The sequence below is a fragment of the Panulirus ornatus genome, chromosome 44 (genome assembly GCF_036320965.1).
Source record: "Panulirus ornatus isolate Po-2019 chromosome 44, ASM3632096v1, whole genome shotgun sequence".
Lineage (NCBI taxonomy): Eukaryota > Metazoa > Arthropoda > Malacostraca > Decapoda > Palinuridae > Panulirus > Panulirus ornatus.
This window is the reverse complement of record NC_092267.1, coordinates 9,340,065-9,361,282: the sequence shown is the minus strand read 5'-3', so window position 1 is coordinate 9,361,282 and position 21,218 is coordinate 9,340,065. Positions and strand designations below refer to the sequence as shown.

The 21,218-nt window shown below is 47.9% G+C and overlaps 1 protein-coding gene across 1 annotated transcript in view; it reads right to left on the bottom strand.

Moving 5' to 3' along the window:
* The window catches only part of LOC139762723 (uncharacterized), a 239,567-nt gene that overhangs the window by 66,906 nt on the left and 151,443 nt on the right, over positions 1-21,218 (bottom strand). Inside the window, exons 5-7 of the mRNA XM_071687754.1 lie at positions 8,337-8,479; positions 3,677-3,898; positions 191-353 (exon numbers count right to left, since the gene is read on the bottom strand). Coding sequence (XP_071543855.1) covers positions 191-353; positions 3,677-3,898; positions 8,337-8,479 — 528 coding nt within the window. The remainder of the gene's footprint in view (positions 1-190; positions 354-3,676; positions 3,899-8,336; positions 8,480-21,218) is intronic.

Genomic DNA, 21,218 nt, shown 5'->3' with positions numbered 1-21,218 from the left:
TGAATGGTAACAGTACAGGAGGGAGACATAATATTTACTGGTGTACGGGAAAGACATGGAATATTGCTCAAAACCATAGACAGTTCATGAGAGCAAATAATACCCGTAGAACAGAGAGATGGAAGCAACACCACCTCGGACGGGAAGAGGTTTGTCACACGACATCCACTGAACACCTAGGAGTACTTACCTTCCTCAGCAGTGGGCGTGGGCGCGTCGTGGGGGTTGAATGGTGAGCAGGTACCCGCATGGGCGTTGGCGTGGGCGCCGGCGAAGGCAGCGACTTCGTCGGAGTCGGAGTCGTGGGCGGCGACCATGGGCGCCTCCGTGCCTTCCATGGGTTCCACCTCGCCCTGCAGAAGACACGGGGGGAAAAAATTCCTTTTTCAACAAGCAATGACTTCGTGACTGTAGTGCTTGTAACGTATCACTGCTTGTTAGAAGCAATGACCACATAACCAAGCGCTCTTAACAACCACTGACCACGTAATTACATGGGTTGTAACAATCACTGACCTTGTAATTACATGGGTTGTAACAATCACTGACCACGTAATTACATGGGTTGTAACAATCAGTGACCACGTAATTACATGGGTTGTAACAATCACTGACCACGTAATTACATGGGTTGTTACACTCACTGACCACGTAATTAAATGGGTTGTAACAATCAGTGACCACGTAATAACATAAGTTGTAACAAGCACTACCCACCTACCTACATGGGTTGTAACAAGCGTTTCCTTCCTTACTACAAAACACAATCAAGTCAAATACAATCTTCAAATTTACTTGTTTCTACTCAAATTACAACTATATATATATATATATATATATATATATATATATATATATATATATATATATATATATATATAAATATATATATATTTTTTTTTTTTTTTTTTTTCCAAACTATTTGCCATTTCCCGCATTAGCGAGGTAGCGTTAAGAACAGAGAACTGGGCCTTTGAGGGAATATCCTCACCTGGCCCTCTTCTCTGTTCCTTCTTTTGGAAAAATTAAAAAAAATAGAGAGGGGAGGATTTCCAGCCCCCCGCTACCTCCCCTTTTCGTCGCCTTCTACGACACGCAGGGAATACGTGGGAAGTATTCTTTCTCCCCTATCCCCAGGGATAATATATATATATATATATATATATATATATATATATATATATATATATATATATATATATATATATATATATATATTCCACTCGTGCTTTTGTGAAAATATTTTAATGAACCAAAAATGTTAGTTCACCTAAAAGACATCAGACTCAATTTAACATCTAATATCAAAACTCAATTTAACATCTAATGTTAACTAGAGAGAGCCAGTCTCCCCTACAGTTAACCCTTACTATCAGCATCCTGAGCTAGGGGCATAACAGTGCTATTCCAATGTGATAAATACTCATCTCTGGCACCTTTAAGGTCGAGTATCACGTACGGCAAAAATACATAAAAACCTCAACATTTAACGGGAGCCCATCCACCCGTTTTCCTTTCAGGGGGGGGGGGGGGGGGGGCAAGACAGAGCTACAATAGTTTTACCAGAACTCGACTCTACCGTCGGGGGATATAAAGTCGAAATCCCGGCTAGGTGACAAGGCGGTTATCACCCTTACCGACCCCTGTCCTTATCAATTATGAAGTTTCTAGGTTCGTATCCCTCTGAACTACGCTGGGTTTCGAACACTTATTGCTGCGCTGGTCAGCAACATCCCAAGGGATGGTCAACCATATCCCAGCCGCTGGCCAATAACATCCCAGCCACTGGTTAATAACATCCCAGCCGCTGGTCAATAATATCCCAGCCACTGGTCAATAATATCCCAGCCGCTGGTCAATAACATCCCAGCCACTGGTCAATAACATCCCAGCTGCTGGTCAATAACATCCCAGCTGCTGGTCAATAACATCCCAGCTGCTGGTCAATAATATCCCAGGCGCTGGTTAATAACATCCCAGCCACTGGTCAATAACATCCCAGCTGCTGGTCAATAACATCCCAGCCGCTGGCCAATAACATCCCAGCCACTGGTCAATAACATCCCAGCCGCTGGTCAATAACATCCCAGCCACTGGTCAATAACATCCCAGCCGCTGGTCAATAACATCCCAGCCACTGGTCAATAGCATCCCAGCTGCTGGTCAATAATATCCCAGCTGCTGGTCAATAACATCCCAGCTGCTGGTCAATAATATCCCAGCCACTGGTCAATAACATCCCAGCTGCTGGTCAATAACATCCCAGCTGCTGGTCAATAACATCCCAGCCACTGGTCAATAACATCCCAGCCACTGGTCAATAACATCCCAGCTGCTGGTCAATAATGTCCCAACGCTAGACCTACTTCATATCCCAGCACATATTAGTATAATTTCCCAACGCCAACCTGAAAAAATCTCTTGTTCTGACCTCTGACCTGACCTTCGTGAGCCATCGTCCCTGTGGGGTCGTATACCGTCGTGCTCAAGGGTCGTATACCGTCGTGGTCAATAGTCGTATACCGTCGTGCTCAATAGTCGTATACCGTCGTGCTCAATAGTCGTATACCGTCGTGCTCAAGGGTCGTACACCGTCGTGCTCAAGGGTCGTATACCGTCGTGCTCAAGGGTTGTATACCGTCGTGCTCAAGGGTCGTATACCGTCGTGCTCAAGGGTCGTAACTGTCGTGCTCAAGGGTCGTACACCGTCGTGCTCAAGGGTTGTATACCGTCGTGCTCAAGGGTCGTATACCGTTGTGCTCAAGGGTCGTATACCGTCGTGCTCAAGGGTCGTATACCGTCGTGCTCAATAGTCGTATACCGTCGTGCTCAAGGGTCGTATACCGCCTTGCTCAAGGATCCTAACGTTTAGATGCCCACCCAAAAAAGGGTTATCAAATATGCTAATTAGCCTAGATATGTATCAGTACCTCACTCACTCAGAGCGGCGCTGCTGTCAGCGTTCAACATGCCAGAGAAATAAGCGGGGATGCTGAACTCGCGTTTAATCCTGTCCAATGTAACAGCAAAGGATTATAATCTCGCTCCTCCGCCAATCCGCATTCCAAACACTTCGTCACGTTTTCATCACGTGAGCTCTCCTTCTTCTCCTCTCTCTCTCTCTCTCTCTCTCTCTCTCTCTCTCTCTCTCTCTCTCTGTGTTAGTCATCCCTATAAAGACACGTCTGCAAAACTGGCGATTAGCAAAATGATATAAAAGCAAAAATCATTCTCAGGGAGGAATGACGAGAGAGAGAGAGAGAGAGAGAGAGAGAGAGAGAGAGAGAGAGAGAGAGAGAGAGAGAGAGACCCTGATTCTCTCTCTCTCTCTCTCTCTCTCTCTCTCTCTCTCTCTCATCGGCTGATACTGACTGGGGGAAGAGAACCAAGCCCTGGTACTTGACCTGGGGCTGGGGGAATAGAACTACCCCTCGTACTTGACCTGGGGGAATAGAACTACCCCTCGTACTTGACCTGGGGGAACAGAACTACCCCTCGTACTTGAACTGAAGGAAAACAAGCCCCCTTCGTACAGGACGTGGTAAAACGAGAACCAGCGCCTCCTACCTGACCTTAAAACACACCCAGCCCCTGGCACAGGACCTGACCTTGACCTTGACCCCCCCCTCAATCTCCCCCTTCCTGGTGAACCGGTCAGGGAGCGAAGGACCCCCACCTTGCGATCCCAGGAGGCTGGTGTGATGGCCTCTTCAGTCTCCATCCTTCGCTGGTTGTCGAAGGAGGCCTCCCCCAGGGGGCTCTCTCCCTCGAAGGGGTTGTAGCTGGGGATGGTTGGGGAGCTGTACTCAAACTGGTTGATGGGTGGGGAGAAGATGGCGTTGATGGACGACGGAGTGGCGTCCTTGGAGAGGACAGACGTGGGCACGGGTTCCAGCACCTGTGTGGCAGACCAAGGAGAAACAAGAGAGTCAACTTAACCATAAAAAAATTTCAGACTTAAACAGGGACAAGAAAAAAGAGGAAAAAAATATCCCATTTTCATTCATTCAAGGACACATGACTTGGTAAATGGCCCAGTAGCATCTACATTGACTGAGGTATACATGGTAGATAAATGGCCCCCCCTTTCATTCACACATTTACTGAAGTACACAAGGTTGATAAATGGGCCCCTTTCCACTTATACATTTATTGAAGCATACATGGTTGATAAATGGCTCAGAGCATTTTCATTCACTGATCCCTCACATGTCTGATAAATAACCATGAACATTCCCGTTCACTGAAGTTCAAGAGGTCGTTAAAAGGCCATCGCTATATGTAAATAAAAGGCCCCTGAAGCTGGGTCCTTATGACCATGTCATATCCTGCAACCTGGCACCACACGTATACCCTAATTACACTCAAATTAACCCACCTGAGAAACACCAGTTCTCCAGGACATATAAACTCAACAGTGACACACAACATTCAAAGGTTATAAAAACACTGTGGACACTTTTCATAGGTGAATGTTAACAAAAGACTAAGCCTTTCCTAAACACATCTCATAATGGGCCCAGCCATTCTAAACATTCCAATCACATTCGTAGACAATACATCAAGATCACAAGAACATTTCAAGAAATAAAAACACGATTGATAGATCTATGATGTCACACATCATAGAAGGAAGATGGGTTGTTTATCATAGTGTCTTTGGGAGTTTTTTTTAAAAATCATGTCTTACATCAGGGATGTCACCAAATTGAAAAAAATGGCTAAGCAGGGAAAAATGAGATAGAGAAGAAAAAAAACAATAAAACGGTTTCTTTAGGATGAGACGCCACTATGAAGGTGTTCTACACTCTATAAAGGTTATAATACAAGAGGAATGGGGCGGGGTTATGCATGACCAATAGGGGTAGAGTATAAGATGGTCTCTCTGTATACATGGGCTACAGAATTTTCCTATACACATTATGATCAAGGTAATGGCACTGTTGATTATATATATATATATATATATATATATATATATATATATATATATATATATATATATATATATATATGGTCGGTAGATCTTCAATATAGTCGACTTATTCTGAACACACAAAACCCATCAACAACAAAGTTGTTATATGAAATTAACAAAAATCACGATTATCACATTACTGGCTAACAAAATTTTAAAAGTGATGATCCTTCATTTGCCGAAGCCACAACTATAGGACGAACACAGCCTGGGAGAGCGTTTAAAATACTTTGGGAGAGCGTTTAAAATACTTTGGGAAAGCGTTTAAAATACTTTGGGAAAGCGTTTAAATACTTTGGGAAAGCGTTTAAATACTTTGGGAAAGCGTTTAAAATACTTTGGGAGAGCGTTTAAAATACTTTGGGAAAGCGTTTAAAATACTTTGGGAAAGCGTTTAAATACTTTGGGAAAGCGTTTAAATACTTTGGGAAAGCGTTTAAAATACTTTGGGAGAGCGTTTAAAATACTTTGGGAGAGCGTTTAAAATACTTTGGGAAAGCGTTTAAATACTTTGGGAAAGCGTTTAAAATACTTTGGGAAAGCGTTTAAAATACTTTGGGAGAGCGTTTAAAATACTTTGGGAAAGCGTTAAAATACTTTGGGAAAGAGTTCAAAATACTTTGGGAGAGCGTTTAAAATACTTTGGGAAAGCGTTTAAAATACTTTGGGAAAGCGTTAAAATACTTTGGGAAAGAGTTCAAAATACTTTGGGAGAGCGTTTAAAATACTTTGGGAGAGCGTTTAAAATACTTTGGGAAAGCGTTTAAAATAATTTAGGAAAGAGTTCAAAATACTTTGGGAAAGCGTTTAAAATACTTTGGGAAAGCGTTTAAAATACACTGGGAAAGAGTTCAAAATACTTTGGGAAAGAGTTCAAAATACTTTGGGAAACCTTATAGAATTCACAACTCATGGCAATGCGTTTGAATATCATAATATTCTACATGACTTGAGAGTCCGTTGATGTGCAAATATGTGAATATTCATGTAATTAAAGTTTGTTAAGCACACTTAATGCATCGTTAATTCAGTTAATAGACTAATCTAAAAACATGATGAATTCTGCAGTTCCTATATAAAGATATACCAACCATACTTCATTCATCGTTAATAGTGATTAATTACGTATCAAGAACAGGCTTTTAATTGGCGATTAAACCACTTTAATTACTTTTAAGAGGGGGAGGGGGGGAAGGGGGAGGGAGGGGTGGCTATACTGCGTCACATACCATCTAAGGGGAGGGGGTGGGTAGGGGGAGGGGGATTTTTTTTTTTAGGGGGTGGCGTTGGGGTGGGGGGGGGGGTTCGGGGTTGTTGGGGGTGTTGTACAGACACAAGGTGTACATCTAGTGTGTACCTGTTGAGCAAAGTGGCAGTAACTACGCAGGAATACGAGCCGTGGGTACCAACAGTTTGGTGGGACATGAGTCATACAGGGGGGTCGGACCTCTGCCCACCGGCCTGCGGGGCTGGAGATGCGCCCTGCAACATGTGGGGTGCCCGCTATACTCCAGTTTGTGGTTGATATGGGGGGGGGGGGAGATATAGAGGGATGTGGGGGTGTGGCTAAAATCAGATAGGGAGGGGAAGACAGGGGTGGGGTGAGGGGGAGGCAAGATACAGAGATGGGGGGGGGGGTTTAGGAACTTAGGACATGGGCTAGAGATAAGATAAGAGAGAGCAAGATAACAGATAAGGTAGCAAGGCATGGGGAGGGGGAGGGTGGGGGCAGGCAGTTAAGACAGCAAGATAAGGGGCAGAGATAAAGAAACTGAGTTACTGAGATAACAGGTGTGTGTGTGTGTGTGTGTGTGTGTGTGTGTGTGTGTGTGTGTGTGTGTATGTATGGGGATGGGAGATGGGGGTGAGTGGCAGTGGCGAGATGATAAGAAAGATAAGGGATTCTTAGATATCTAATCAGGCGACGGGTGAAGCCAGATAAAGAAAGATACAAAGCCAAAAAAATAAAATACAATATAAAAAAAATATATATAATAATGGCTGAAGCTGTGGTACAGAAATGTGTTACATAGTTCTATGTAAGGAAGGGGAGGAGGGAGGGAGGGAGGGAGGGGGGAGGAGGGAAGTGGGGGGGAGGGAGGGGTAGTGGCATGTAGTGGGTGTGTGGACTAATTACTTATCACTTGATCAAATGGGTAAGGTCACACTCGCATGTCTGAGGTCATATTGGCCCATCCCTTTATCAGTTTAAGGTCACATTCGCTTATCCTTAATAGTGTACGATCATACTTGTTTATCCTTAGCCTATTTAGGCTTACACTAGCCAATCCTAGCCTATAATAGAGTCATACTAGCCACTCTATACCAGTGTGGGTCATACTCCTGTTTCCCCAGCCCTTTTGAAAGTCATACTTGTGTACGACTTTGAGTGTGAGATCACAATTCTCTGTTCCTACCTTTTCTAAGGTCATACTAACCCCATGACTTACGAGTGTGAGGTCACACTTTTCCCTCCTTATCCTGTTTGTAGACATATTAGCCTAGCATACTTATATACTCCCATCCTATTCATGGTCATATACTCGCCTATCATACTAATATACTCCCATCCTATTCATGGTCAAATACTCGCCTATCATACTAATATACTCCCATCCTATTCATGGTCATATACTCGCCTATCTACTATATACTCCCATCCTGTTCATGGTCATAATGACTCGCCTATCATACTAATATGTCCATACTATTTCACTGGTCATATACTCGCCTATCATACTAATATCTGTCCTCCTATTCATGGTCATATACTCCCTATATACTATATACTCCCATCCTATTCATGGTCATATACTCGCCTATCATACTAATATACTCCCATCCTATTCATGGTCAAATACTCGCCTATCATACTAATATACTCCCATCCTATTCATGGTCATATACTCGCCTATCATACTAATATACTCCCATCCTATTCATGGTCATATACTCGCCTATCATACTAATATACTCCCATACTATTCATGGTCATATACTCGCCTATCCCTCACACTCACAGCTCATACTTCTCCATTCCCATCTCATCTAGGTGTCACACTCGCCTATCCTAACCAGTGTTGGTTCATACTTACCCTCACCACCCATCCTTTGGCCCCCCCCCCTGTCTACGATCATACTACCCTACTGTGGCCAATAGGAGATGACCAGGATGATGGCTAACACTAATTATCCTCCCCCAACTCAAACTAGCGAGGAAGGTCACTGAATACACTTCCAATACGACCACATTACGTGGCTCTTCTGGCCACTGAATGACCTACGTGTGTACGTGTGTGTGTGTGTGTGTGTGTGTTTGTGTTGCGGGGAGGTTACCTGTCGTCTCTGCAACACTGACCTGGCCCTGGGCGATCCGATGCGCTTCCTCCTCCATCAGTGTTGTGACGGGCCTCAGAAACACAACGACAGCTGTGATGTTGTCCTCGGAACCTGTGTTGCGAGCAGCCTCCACCAGGCACCGTCCTACACCATCGGTGTCCCCTGCAACACAAGATGCAACACGTCAGCAACACAAGATGCAACACGTCAGCAACACAAGATGCAACACGTCAGCAACACAAGATGCAACACGTCAGCAACACAAGATGCAACACGTCAGCAACACAAGATGCAACACGTCAGCAACACAAGATGCAACACGTCAGCAACACAAGAAGCAACACGTCAGGCTCGTTCCAAAACAGGGAACTCAAGAATGGGGTGGAGGAGGAGTGCGTGTGAAGTGTGTTTCGTTAACTAAGACACATGAAACACACTGGGTGGGGGAGGGGGGGTGTTAACTAGAAACACTAGTGGGTATAAGTGTTTCAATTGGAAAATTGACGTGTGTGTGTGTGTGTGTGTGTGTGTGTGTGTGTTGCATCTTGAAAGACAAGGAACAAATATGTTTGTTGTTTCAATGCGAAACACAAATATGTGACACTGTGCTGCGACCAAAAAAACACAATAATTACAAATATTTTAACAAAAAAAAAAAAAAATACAAGACTTACATAAATATCTAAATGTGTTTCGAGAGGAAATACATATGACTACATGGGCTTCAGCAAGACATACGAGATACACAGGAGTAAACCCAAAGTGTTTCAACTGGAAACACAAAACATGTCAATTCCATCTCGAAACACAAAGAATACAACTGCAACAACACATTGTATTCCACACATACAACAAGAACGATGGTTTCCATAATACATTAGTGTCAATAATATTCAATCTATGTTGTGACAAGAGAGGACACGCAACATGAATTAAAAAATTTGCATATTTCATTTCCGTAATTCTTACAATCTACAAAAAGCTGAACTTCCTTGTTCTCTTCCTCCCACTTAAGCTAATCCAGTTCTTATACAACCCACAACTTTACTACAACATTACCACTGCCTCGACTGCAGTTACTGACCAATTCTCATTTTCTTTCAGGGGGTTGTAAAAAAAAATGATAATAATAATACCACTAGGACAGAAGGCATCGAAAATGGGGAGGCCCAGACCCGCTCACTCTGCACCACCAGCACGCACACAGGCAGGCAACCCGCGACGCATGTTCGGCCATGAAAGATAAAAAATGGAGGACCCACGAAGATGCTTACAGCCGGGGAGGGAACAGAGGGACCTTAAACCCCTTTCCAAACACTGGGATTCTCACCCTTGTCGGCGTCATACTCGCCAATGTCCCCAAAGGGTTCAAGATAATGATATGCCACGGCTTCAGTGGATGGGTGGATGTAGTTTTCAAATTGCTTTTCGGTTTAGTGCTTCAGGGTCGTACCGTCGTGTGCTCAAGGGTCGTACCGTCGTGTGCTCAAGGGTCGTACCGTCGTGTGCTCAAGGGTCGTACCGTCGTGTGCTCAAGGGTCGTACCGTCGTGCTCAAGGATCGTACCGTCGTGCTCAAGGGTCGTACCGTCGTGTGCTCAAGGGTCGTACCGTCGTGCTCAAGGGTCGTACCGTCGTGCTCAAGGGTCGTAACGTCGTGTGCTCAAGGGTCGTATACCGTCGTGTGCTCAAGGGTCGTACCGTCGTGTGCTCAAGGGTCGTATACCGTCGTGTGCTCATGGGTCGTACCGTCGTGTGCTCAAGGGTCGTACCGTCGTGTGCTCAAGGGTCGTACCGTCGTGCTCAAGGGTCGTACCGTCGTGTGCTCAAGGGTCGTACCGTCGTGTGCTCAAGGATCGTACCGTCGTGCTCAAGGGTCGTACCGTCGTGTGCTCAAGGATCGTACCGTCGTGTGCTCAAGGGTCGTATACCGTCGTGTGCTCAAGGGTCGTATACCGTCGTGTGCTCAAGGGTCGTATACCGTCGTGTGCTCAAGAAAGACCCAAATGTCTTATAAAATAACCGAAAGACCCACAGGTGAGAGAGAGAGAGAGAGAGAGAGAGAGAGAGAGAGAGAGAGAGAGAGAGACACGCTGCAGGCAGGAAAAGCCACGTTCGAATCCCCCCCTCCCTCCCGACCTAAAAAAAAAAAAAAAACACCGTCGTAATTCTTCGTTGACGCGACGCTGCAATCCCCTTGAGACGCATCCGAACCTACACAGACGCGGGACTAGACAGAAACCCCCCCTCTCCACCCTTCCCCTGTAGCCCCTCACACACACACAGACACACAGGTAAATGCGTTTCTCCCATAACTGTACACCTGCAGCAAGGTTGTGGTGGCTATAAACATTTGTGGAGTGACATTTTGTGTTTTCTCCCCTTCCTCCTCCTGCTCCTCCTGCTTTCCTCTGCAAATTCGGTTGCTGAGGTAGAGGAGGAGGAGGAGGAGGAGGAGGAGGAGGAGGGGTGGAGGAGGAAGGCTAAGGGGTCCTGGGGATAGAAGATGGGGTGTGTGTGTGTGTGTGTGTGGGGAGAGAGAGGGAGTGGTGGGTGTGTGGTGTCTGCAGATGGGGAGCAGAGGCGACAGGTGCGGGTCGTAGCCACATGGTGTTCTGACCTTACTATATACATCTCAGCCAATGGGGCTACTACTACTACTACTGCTCTCTCTCTCTCTCTCTCTCTCTCTCTCTCTCTCTCTCTCTCTCTCTCTCTCTCTCTCTCACACACACACACACACACAGCAGCAAGACGGGGCCTCCGCTGGTGAAGGAACCAAGAGGGAGGGAGTGAGGAGGACGACACCTCTCGTCTGTTCCTACCTCCGCACAACAGTCTGTATAATAACAGACGACGACGACGCCTCTCACTCCTAGACTCTGGAGACGGAGGGGAAAGAGGGGGAAGAGGAGGGGAATGGAGGATGATGAGTCCTGGCCTTTTTTAACAGTCTTAACACACACGGAACGTACAGACAACACACATTCCTGCTCACTCAACAGACTCATTTCTGCTCCTCCCTCGGTAAACAGGGAGGCAGCGGGCCGAGGGTCTGATGCCGGCGAGAGCTAAGGTGTGAGTCACAGCTTGGGGGGGAAGGGGGGGTTGTGCGTGCGCGCACGCGAGGGGCGGCGAAGCAGAAAGCACGTGCCGGGGCTTGGCAGAGCCCGTTCTGTTCTCCAGGTGCCGGCAGTGACTGCAAGCAAAGGAATTCTCTCTCATTCTCTCTCTCTCATTCTCTCTCTCTCTCTCTCTCTCTCTCTCTCTCTCTCTCTCACTCTCTCGGTCTGTAACCGCCACTGAACACGGGTCTTGCCTCCTCCTCCTCCTCCTCCTCTCCCCACAACGTCTTAATCACCCCTTCTCCCCTCCTCCTCTCCCCACAACCCCTACATCCTCCTCATTTCACCCCCTGAAAAAAAGGCCTATTCCTGTAGCCTTATGTGAGACACAGATACAGAGACACACCTGTAATTTCAACTGTATCCGGCAGTTCAAAACTTACATAAACACGTACACTCACGGAGGTCATTACATTCAATGGAAAGGTGTTGCTGAACACGGGGTGGGGGTTGAGCGGGGAGGGGAGGTTGTTAAAGAGGCGATTCCCTTAAAAGAAACTTCAAACTTTCTCAACACAAGCCAATGTTGAAGAACAATGTCAAACCACACCCACACCTTCTGGTCTGGCCTCTTACCTCGTGTGAACGTAATATAAAACATATATACATATATACATACATACATACATAGATACATATATACATACAAAGATACAGACATAGATACATATATACATACAAAGATACATACATAGATACATACATACATCCATACATACATACATACATACATATCTACATAGATAAATAGATACATAGGTAGATAGATAGATAGATAGATAGATAGATAGATAGATAGATAGATAGATAGATAGATACATACATACATACATACATACATACATACAGAGAGACGGAGAGAGAACATCTCTAAGTCATGATGGTGAACACAGGTTGTGAGACATCTCCAATGAGGAGATTACGAGACAATCATGACGACCCTAATGACCCTTAGCTCTCACGAGAGATTGACACCCCAAATGGCCAGCCAACCAGCGCCTCCGCCACAGTGTCTAACAGCCCGTAACGACTTCATTATCAACACTTCAGTCAGAATTATTTGCAGTATGGCGTTTAGCGGCAGCATCAACAGCATTTTATTTTTTTTTTTAAACGCCAACTTGAAGAAAGTTTGAAAAATGCTAACACCAACAGTTCTGTGGATCACTTGAAGAATGGCTTTCGCCCACAACTCGCTTGTATTAGGGGGGGGGAGGGGGTTAAGAGGGTTAGCCCGAGCACGAGAAGAGGTTACCAACCTCACTGAACCCCCCCCCCCCCCCTCCCTCTTACGACAGTTAAACACACACACACACACACACACACACACACACACACACACACACTATCTCCACTCCAGTTCTTCAAAACACGGAAGCACCGTGTGCATGCGAGAGCTGCGAGGTGAAAGAGAAAAAAGAAAAAAAAAAAAGAGAGAGAATTGTTTCCCCGGTGCTAACCTGATGGTGAACAGTTATTCACCAGCGGGGGGAAAGCAAGTAGGATACCTGCCATGTCTCGGGGTCGTAGTTTTCCCCGGCAATGGAAACTACACACACACACAAAAAAGAGATTACGTCTGATGTCTCCTCTCTCTGAGAGGACACAAGTCACCATTTATATAGTTGCAGGGGGAGACGACGGACGGACGGACGGACGGACGGACGGACGGACGGACGGATGGATGGATGGATGGATGGACGGACGGATGGATGGATGGACGGACGGACGGACGGATGGACGGACGGATGCCATAATGAACTCGCATTTACCTCCCTACTTACCAACACACACACGAACAACACATGGACGTACGTCAGCACTTCTGGAACTTGGGATGCCGTCCTGTGGACATGGTTTCCTGGGCGCCCCGGGAGACTTGTGTATTTTTCTTCCCCTCCCTTCTCCATAACAAGGTAATCACAAGGCCCTTAACGAGCGATTCGCAATAAAATATGGCACCGCTGGTTTCACCAACAAGGCCACACGGCCGGGTGAGTATAGAAGTTGATCAGACGGCATTATGCAAATGAGCAATTAGGCAACAGCAGGCACCCGCAAGATGTGCGAATCATGGCACACCCATTGTGTTTCATGACATTTACATACGTACGATAATTGCATGACTCTACGTTTTGGGAAACTCAACAGCCACTAGAGTTAACACACACACACACACACACATATATATATATATATATATATATATATATATATATATATATATATATATATATATATATATATATATTATTCTTAGTCGCTGTCTCCAGCGTTAGCGAGGTAGCGCAAGAAAACAGACGAAAGAATGGCCCAACCCACCCACATACACATGTATATACATAAACGCCCACACGTGCATATATACATACCTACACATTTCAACGTATACATACATATACAGACAAATACATATATACACATGTACATATTCATACTTGCTTGCCTTCATCCATTCCAGTCGCCACCCCGCCTCACATGAAAGGGCAACCCTCTCCCCCCCGCATGTGCGCGAGGTAGCGCTAGGAAAAGACAACAAAGGCCACATTCGTTCACACTCAGTCAAAAATATATATAAATTATGAGCATTTTCCCCAATTTCCATCTTTGGTTGCACTTAAAACTTTTCATCACAATCATTACCATTATGTCGCTTCTAGTCTGCGCTCCGAGAGGGAGCAGAGTAAGGAAGGCTCCTCTTTTTTGGCAGAGAGAGGTGACCTCTCGAAGCTGGAGTCCGGTAACACTTCATCACTCCTACAACATACAGCCTACAGCAGACTACAGTACCTCACATACAACCACACAAACGCTTCAATACAACTGTAGTGCCGCCACACCTCTGTGTAGCCGTGGATGAATCATTGCCACAAAGCCATGTAGCGCTTCCATTGTGTTTCAACGGGATTCGAACCATGCGAAGCGGAATGAACCAGTCATCGTGCCCTTAACGGTTCCACACCTCCACTTGCCTGACGCCTTTCATTCTTCATATATATATATTATTATATATTATATATTTTGCTTTGTCGCTCTCTCCCGCGTTTGCAAGGTAGCGCAAGGAAACAGACGAAAGAATGGCCCAACCCACCCCCATACACATGTATATACATACACGTCCACACACGCAAATATACATACCTATACATCTCAATGTACACATATATATATACACACAGACACATACATATATACACATGCACACAATTCACACTGTCTGCCTTTATTCATTCCCATCGCCACCTCGCCACACATGGAATATATATATATATATATATATATATATATATATATATATATATATATATATATATATATATATATATATATATCAACGACAGGGCAACCTCTCTGCTGTCTACACTCGGCTAAGTGTATCCCCGTCACCCGTCACACTACTGGGGCCTGGTGACGCCCGTAACAATCACACTCTACCACTTAGTATAATTCAACCCCGTAACACAACCATAACACTACCAACACGTAACATGCGTCACGCGTCACATCCCACCGTACCACAACCATAACACCGCCACCACGTAACATGCGTCACATCCCACCGTATCACAACCGTAACACCGCCACCACGTAACATGCGTCACATCCCACCGTATCACAACCATAACACCACCACCACGTAACACGCGTCACATCCCACCGTATTACAACCATAACACCGCCACCACGTAACACGCGTCACATCCCACCGTATCACAACCATAACACCACCACCACGTAACATGCGTCACATCCCACCGTATCACAACCGTAACACCGCCACCACGTAACATGCGTCACATCCCACCGTATCACAACCATAACACCGCCACCACGTAACATGCGTCACGCGTCACATCGTAAACTACCCCTTCAGTGGGGCTCCCCGGAATACCCCCCCCCCCCCCAAGATGGTTTGAACGAGGGGGATGGGGGAGGGAGGTCGTAGGTCGTATCAAATCCCTTCATTGGGAACGATGGTTGACCTCATGACCTCCTCCTCCTCGAGTGACATGAACTCTGGTGGCTCAACTGAGGTCGACCCCATCCGGGTCGTCTACCAAACGGGGTCGTGATTTCCCGGTCGTCTACCCCAGGCTGGGGGTCGTCCTGGCTTCGTTTCTCGTCTATCCGATCTGGTCGTCCCATCCCACTCGATACCTACCCATCTATCTATCTATCTACCTACATAGACGTCTTCTAGAGCATTCGCTACCCATCCATCTATCTATCTATCTACCTACATAGACGTCTTCTAGAGCATTCGCTACCCATCCATCTATCTATCTATCTACCTACATAGACGTCTTCTAGTGCATTCGCTACCCATCCATCTATCTATCTATCTACCTACATAGACGTCTTCTAGTGCATTCGCTACCCATCCATCTATCTATCTATCTACCTACATAGACGTCTTCTAGTGCATTCGCTACCCATCCATCTATCCACACGTACTCTTAACATTCTTACGTCTGTCAATGTCAAAATCTAATCCGCTCTGATGGGCCGTAACTGAGCCTGTCAAATTGTTCCTTAGAAAGATGAACAACGGATAGTGAGCAGTGGCTGGATGGGTCTTCTCTGAGGGCCATGTTTGGCCACTCTCTTCCTCCCCTGTGTGGGCCAAGTGGCCACTCTTCCTCCCTTCTGAGGGCCATGTCTGGCCACTCTTCCTCCCTTCTGAGGGCCATGTCTGGCCACGCTTCCTCCCTTCTGAGGGCCATGTCTGGCCACTCTTCCTCCCTTCTGAGGGCCATGTTTGACCACTCTTCCTCCCTTCTGAGGGCCATGTGGCCACTCTGTTCCTCTCTTCTGTGGGCCATCTGTGGCCTACATCCAGGTCTCCTATGAAGGACGAATCCTGGGTACGTCCAATGGTCTCCCATCATAAATTCACGTCATTATAAATATTCAGCTGCTTGATCGAGACGGTGCGACCCCCTGAGCGAGACGGTGCGACCCCTTGATCGAGACGGTGCGACCCCCTGAGCGAGACGGTGCGACCCCTTGATCGAGACGGTGCGACCCCCTGAGCGAGACGGTGCGACCCCCTGAGCGAGACGGTGCGACCCCTTGAGCGAGACGGTGCGACCCCCCTTGAGCGAGACGGTAGGATCCCTTGACGTCTGGCCTGACCCTTATAAAGGGAGAAATAGACTAAAGGGCCAACGCCGTCACATCTAAGGGTCGTACCGTCGTGTTCGAGGAAGCGGAGGAGGCCCTCGCTCCTTCAAGGAACGACGGAAAGGGACCTTTTCAGACGCACCCCAGGCCTCGTCCTAACCCTGGGAGAATGTGGCTCAGACCCCGTTCCACGACCTTCCTCCTCCCACCACCACATCGGCGCGCCTCGCCTGCTCATCTCGTATCCCGTCCCTACAAGCAAGCCACTACATTACACACCCCTTTCGTTATTAGACCATCTGCTCTTGTCGTCTGTGCTTCCCGTATACTCTGGAAACCTCTTGTGGGGGTTGTGAGGGGGTTGTGGTCGGGCTTCACAAAAAAAATAATAAGCTATTACTATTCTCTCTCGTTGGGGGGGTCGGGTACAGCGCATCACACCACGGCGTTGAAAAAAAGGGCAAACACAACCTCGGACATCAACAAGCAATATGGCGAAATGATATTAGCAAGCATCTCGCCTCAAGGCCAAATCCTCCCCTCTCCTACCCTTCCCCCATCTTCTGACCACCATCCCATCCCTCCCTCCTCCTCTCCTCCTCGTACACACGCACTCACAAACGCACACCACCACCCCATCACCGTGGGTTCAGAAGGAAAGGCAAGCACTGCACGATCCTTCGTATGGAACAACCCAAGATCTGTACTTACACAAGGAACCATCACATAAATACAACCACGATCCTGGGACATCCAGACGAGAGAACATATCCCCACCTTCTCATACCATCTCATTAAAAAAAAACCCAAGGTATACTAAACTATCTACCGGACGTAAACCCTCAGTAAACCACTGGTCAACACTGCATCTCACAGACAGTAGACTTATATACTAGGTCACCTTGAGCGTGGGGTACACGCCTCTCATTGTATGCCATCATGAGAATATATTCAGCAATGATGGTCCATGCTGTTGAGATCACAGCTTTGTGTGTGTGTGTGTGTGTGTGTGTGTGTGTGTGTGTGTGTGTGTGTGTGGAGCAGCACCCAGTCCTCCCTAACACCACAACAACCGACAAACTGCACCAACACGGATCCCCCGCCCACACAAACACCGAAGCCACACTCACAATTTCCTCCTTCCTCATGTGGGTTAAGAAAGGCACCCTCACAGCACCTCACACACACACACACATCCACTCCACACAGCACCTCACACACACACACATATCCACCCTCACAGCACCTCACACACACATCCCCCCACACAACACCTCACACACACACACACACATATCCACCCTCACAGCACCTCACACACACATCCCCCCACACAACACCTCACACACACACACACACATATCCACCCTCACAGCACCTCACACACACACACACATATCCACCCTCACAGCACCTCACACACACATCCACCCACACAGCACCTCACACAAACACATCCACCCTCACAGCACCTCACACACAAACATCCACCCACACAACACCTCACACATCCACCCTTGCAGCACCTCACACACACACACACACATACGCCACCCCACCCTCACAACATCTCATACACAAATACCGCCCCTTCTACAATCGAGCTACAACACCCGGAGGTGCGATACATGACATGCACTACGTCATTCACCAGGGCAGAGTACTGTGTGCATGAGGGTTCGTCAGTGTCGCATCCAAATGACACAAGATGGCCGTCGCTGGCAACCACCAGGCCAAGCACGCTTGACGGGCAGTAAGAGCAGCAGGATCTTCCAATAGGTCCACCAGTCATCCACGCCACCAACCATGCCACGACCACGCTCCGCCACACCCACCACGTAGCTACCACACTACGCCACAGTGACGGGAGGGGGTCGTCACCTAGAAGGGAGAGTTCGTCCCATACACACAAGAGAGGACACACACACACACACACACACACACACACACACACACACCAGTGTGGTGGCGAGGGAAGGGGCGTCGTCTTCGAGGTTCTCGCGAGGCAGCGAGGTACGAATGGAAGCGACCCCATGTCTCCCCCCCTAACTCTGCTTGCCGCCCCTCCCTCCAGCTCGCCTGCCTGCCGCCTGCCTGCTTGCTGGGAGCACCAGCACCCCCACCTACCCCACACACCCATGTGCTTTCTCTCTCGCCAGCCAGCCAGCCAGCCAACCCTCCCTCACACACCCCAGCACCTCCACTTTTCTTATTCCTTCGTCGTGTGTCAAACTCTCTCTCTCTCTCTGGCTCTCCAAAAGACCCAGACCAGAACCCTCGCCTACTCACTCCTCCGACCTGACGACAGCCCCCAGGGGCGTGTTATTGGGCAGGACGTGACTAAATAAGGGAGATGAGGGGCGGCGCCCTCAAGCACACACACGTATATTCCACTCCTGCGTGTACGGGAGGGAGGAGGAGGAGGAGGAGGAGGAGGAGGAGGAGGAGGAGGAGGAGAAGCTGCTGCTGGTGAGGGAGGGAGGGAGTCATGTGTTCACGACGTCCAGTCCTGAGGCAATGGGATGAGTTGCCAGCTCAGACACAAACACACCCACCCACTCTCTCTCCTGCCCACCCGACACCCCCTCACACACCCACTACACACTTGCCCAAGCCTTGGGGGAGATAATTCACCCTTCACGCCAGCAAGGGGGAGGGTGTGAGAGCCACGGGGGAGGAGGAGGAGGAGAGAAGCCGTGAAAGAGGATGAGAACGTGTGGTGATGAGGGGCGATGAGTCACCACCATATGGAATAGCTGAGGGAGAGAGAGGGAGGGAGGGTGTGTGTGTGTGTGTGTGTGTGTGTGTGTGTGTGTATCTCCCACCACCCACCGACACACACACACACAGCCAGCCATCACTTGCTCCCTCACCGCCGCCCCCCAACTCTACCTGCCTTCTTCGCTACCCTTCTCCTCCTCTACCCTCCACAACCAACTTCACCCTCCCTCCCTCCCTCCCTCTCATGCCATGCCTCACCCACATACCTGGGGCTCTTCTACCCTCCCCCACACCCTCTCCCTCCCTCGCCAACACCTGCCTCCCTCCACTCCACTCACTCACAAGTCCTCCCGGTGTCGCCGCTGTTCACTCGTCCGAGGGACTTAGACCACACCCGCTGTCATGGGGAAGCGACGGAGAGGGAAATAATCTTTCATGTTTATCCCTCCGGTGACGGACGTGTGTGTGTGAGAGAGAGAGAGAGAGAGAGAGAGAGAGAGAGAGAGAGAGAGAGAGAGAGAGAGAGAGAGAGAGACTGATTGCGCCCGCCAACACTGCCTCATCAATACGTCTCATTCTTGCCACCAGACGATTGGCCACGTACAACTGACCAATCCTGTGGCAGTCTGATGATGAGTTTAATCGTGTTTTATATATTTCCTTTTTCCATCTTTTATCTTCCACCTTATTTTCTTTTCTATCTTTTATTTTTCCCCACCTTAAATGGTTATTGCATCACAGCCTCCCATCTCTGTCCACCACACGTGCTGTGGCCTTAGATGGCCTTAGGTACCAAGATGTGGCATGCCCCCCCCCCACCCCCTTCTCCCGACCCCCCCCCCACATACCACGGTCATCACAGTTCATGGGTCACCCCATTACAGTTCATGGGTCACCCCATTTCCAATTTTCTTTTCACGATATTCGCCTTTATCCTGAACCACTGATCAGCCTCCATCATCCCCCGAAGCCTCAACCAACTGTGCCACACGTCCCTAGTCATCCACCAACCGGGCGTTGGTGGATGACTGTGCCACAGTGGGGAGGTGGGGGAGGTGGAGGATGGGTGATCATGTCCACCCATTCGTTGAACGCCTGCATAACCCAACCCACCTTCGAAATCATCTCGTCTCTCGTTGAACACCTGCAAATCCCCTTTCAAAATCATGTCGTCTCTCGTTGAACACCTGCAAACGCCCTTTCAAAATCATCTCGTCTCTCGTTGAACACCTGCAAACGCCCTTTCAGAATCATCTCGTCTCTCGTTGAACACCTGCAAACACCTCCCCACTCTTACCCTTTCACCTCCCTTCTATCTGGGGGGATGGAAGACGACTAGACACCCTCACCTCCCCCCCCACCCCGTCAATCTCAATCAACTGGCCCTCTGTCCCAACACAGACCCCACCGTCCGTGGCCAGAAAAGGACAGACCCCACCGTCCGTGGCCAGAAACGGACGAAGCCACGTACAAGACACGACCCCCCCCCCCCCCACAACAACACAAGTTAACATTCAACCCCCCACATATTTGTCATCAAAGAACAAGAACAAACCACGAACAAAAACAGTGGCTACAAAGAACAAATACAAAGACACTGAATACACAAAGAATATAAACACGGACACACACACACGCACCCACAGGCACCCACAAACAAACACAAAACGAAACCCCCTTACTAACAAACACAAGCCAGCGTGGTGTTAATGATATAAACAAGAAGTTGAGGACGTAAACTGTATTATGACGTAAGGGTCTTCCCTCCCCCACAACCACCACATAAGCCACAGCACCACACAACCACTGCACAACACCCCACCACACAACTACGTGCCATCACCACTACACTCTACAGTCAACCGAACCACAGCACCACAACCACAACAAACCACCACACCACCACCACACTACAGCCAACCACTACATCCC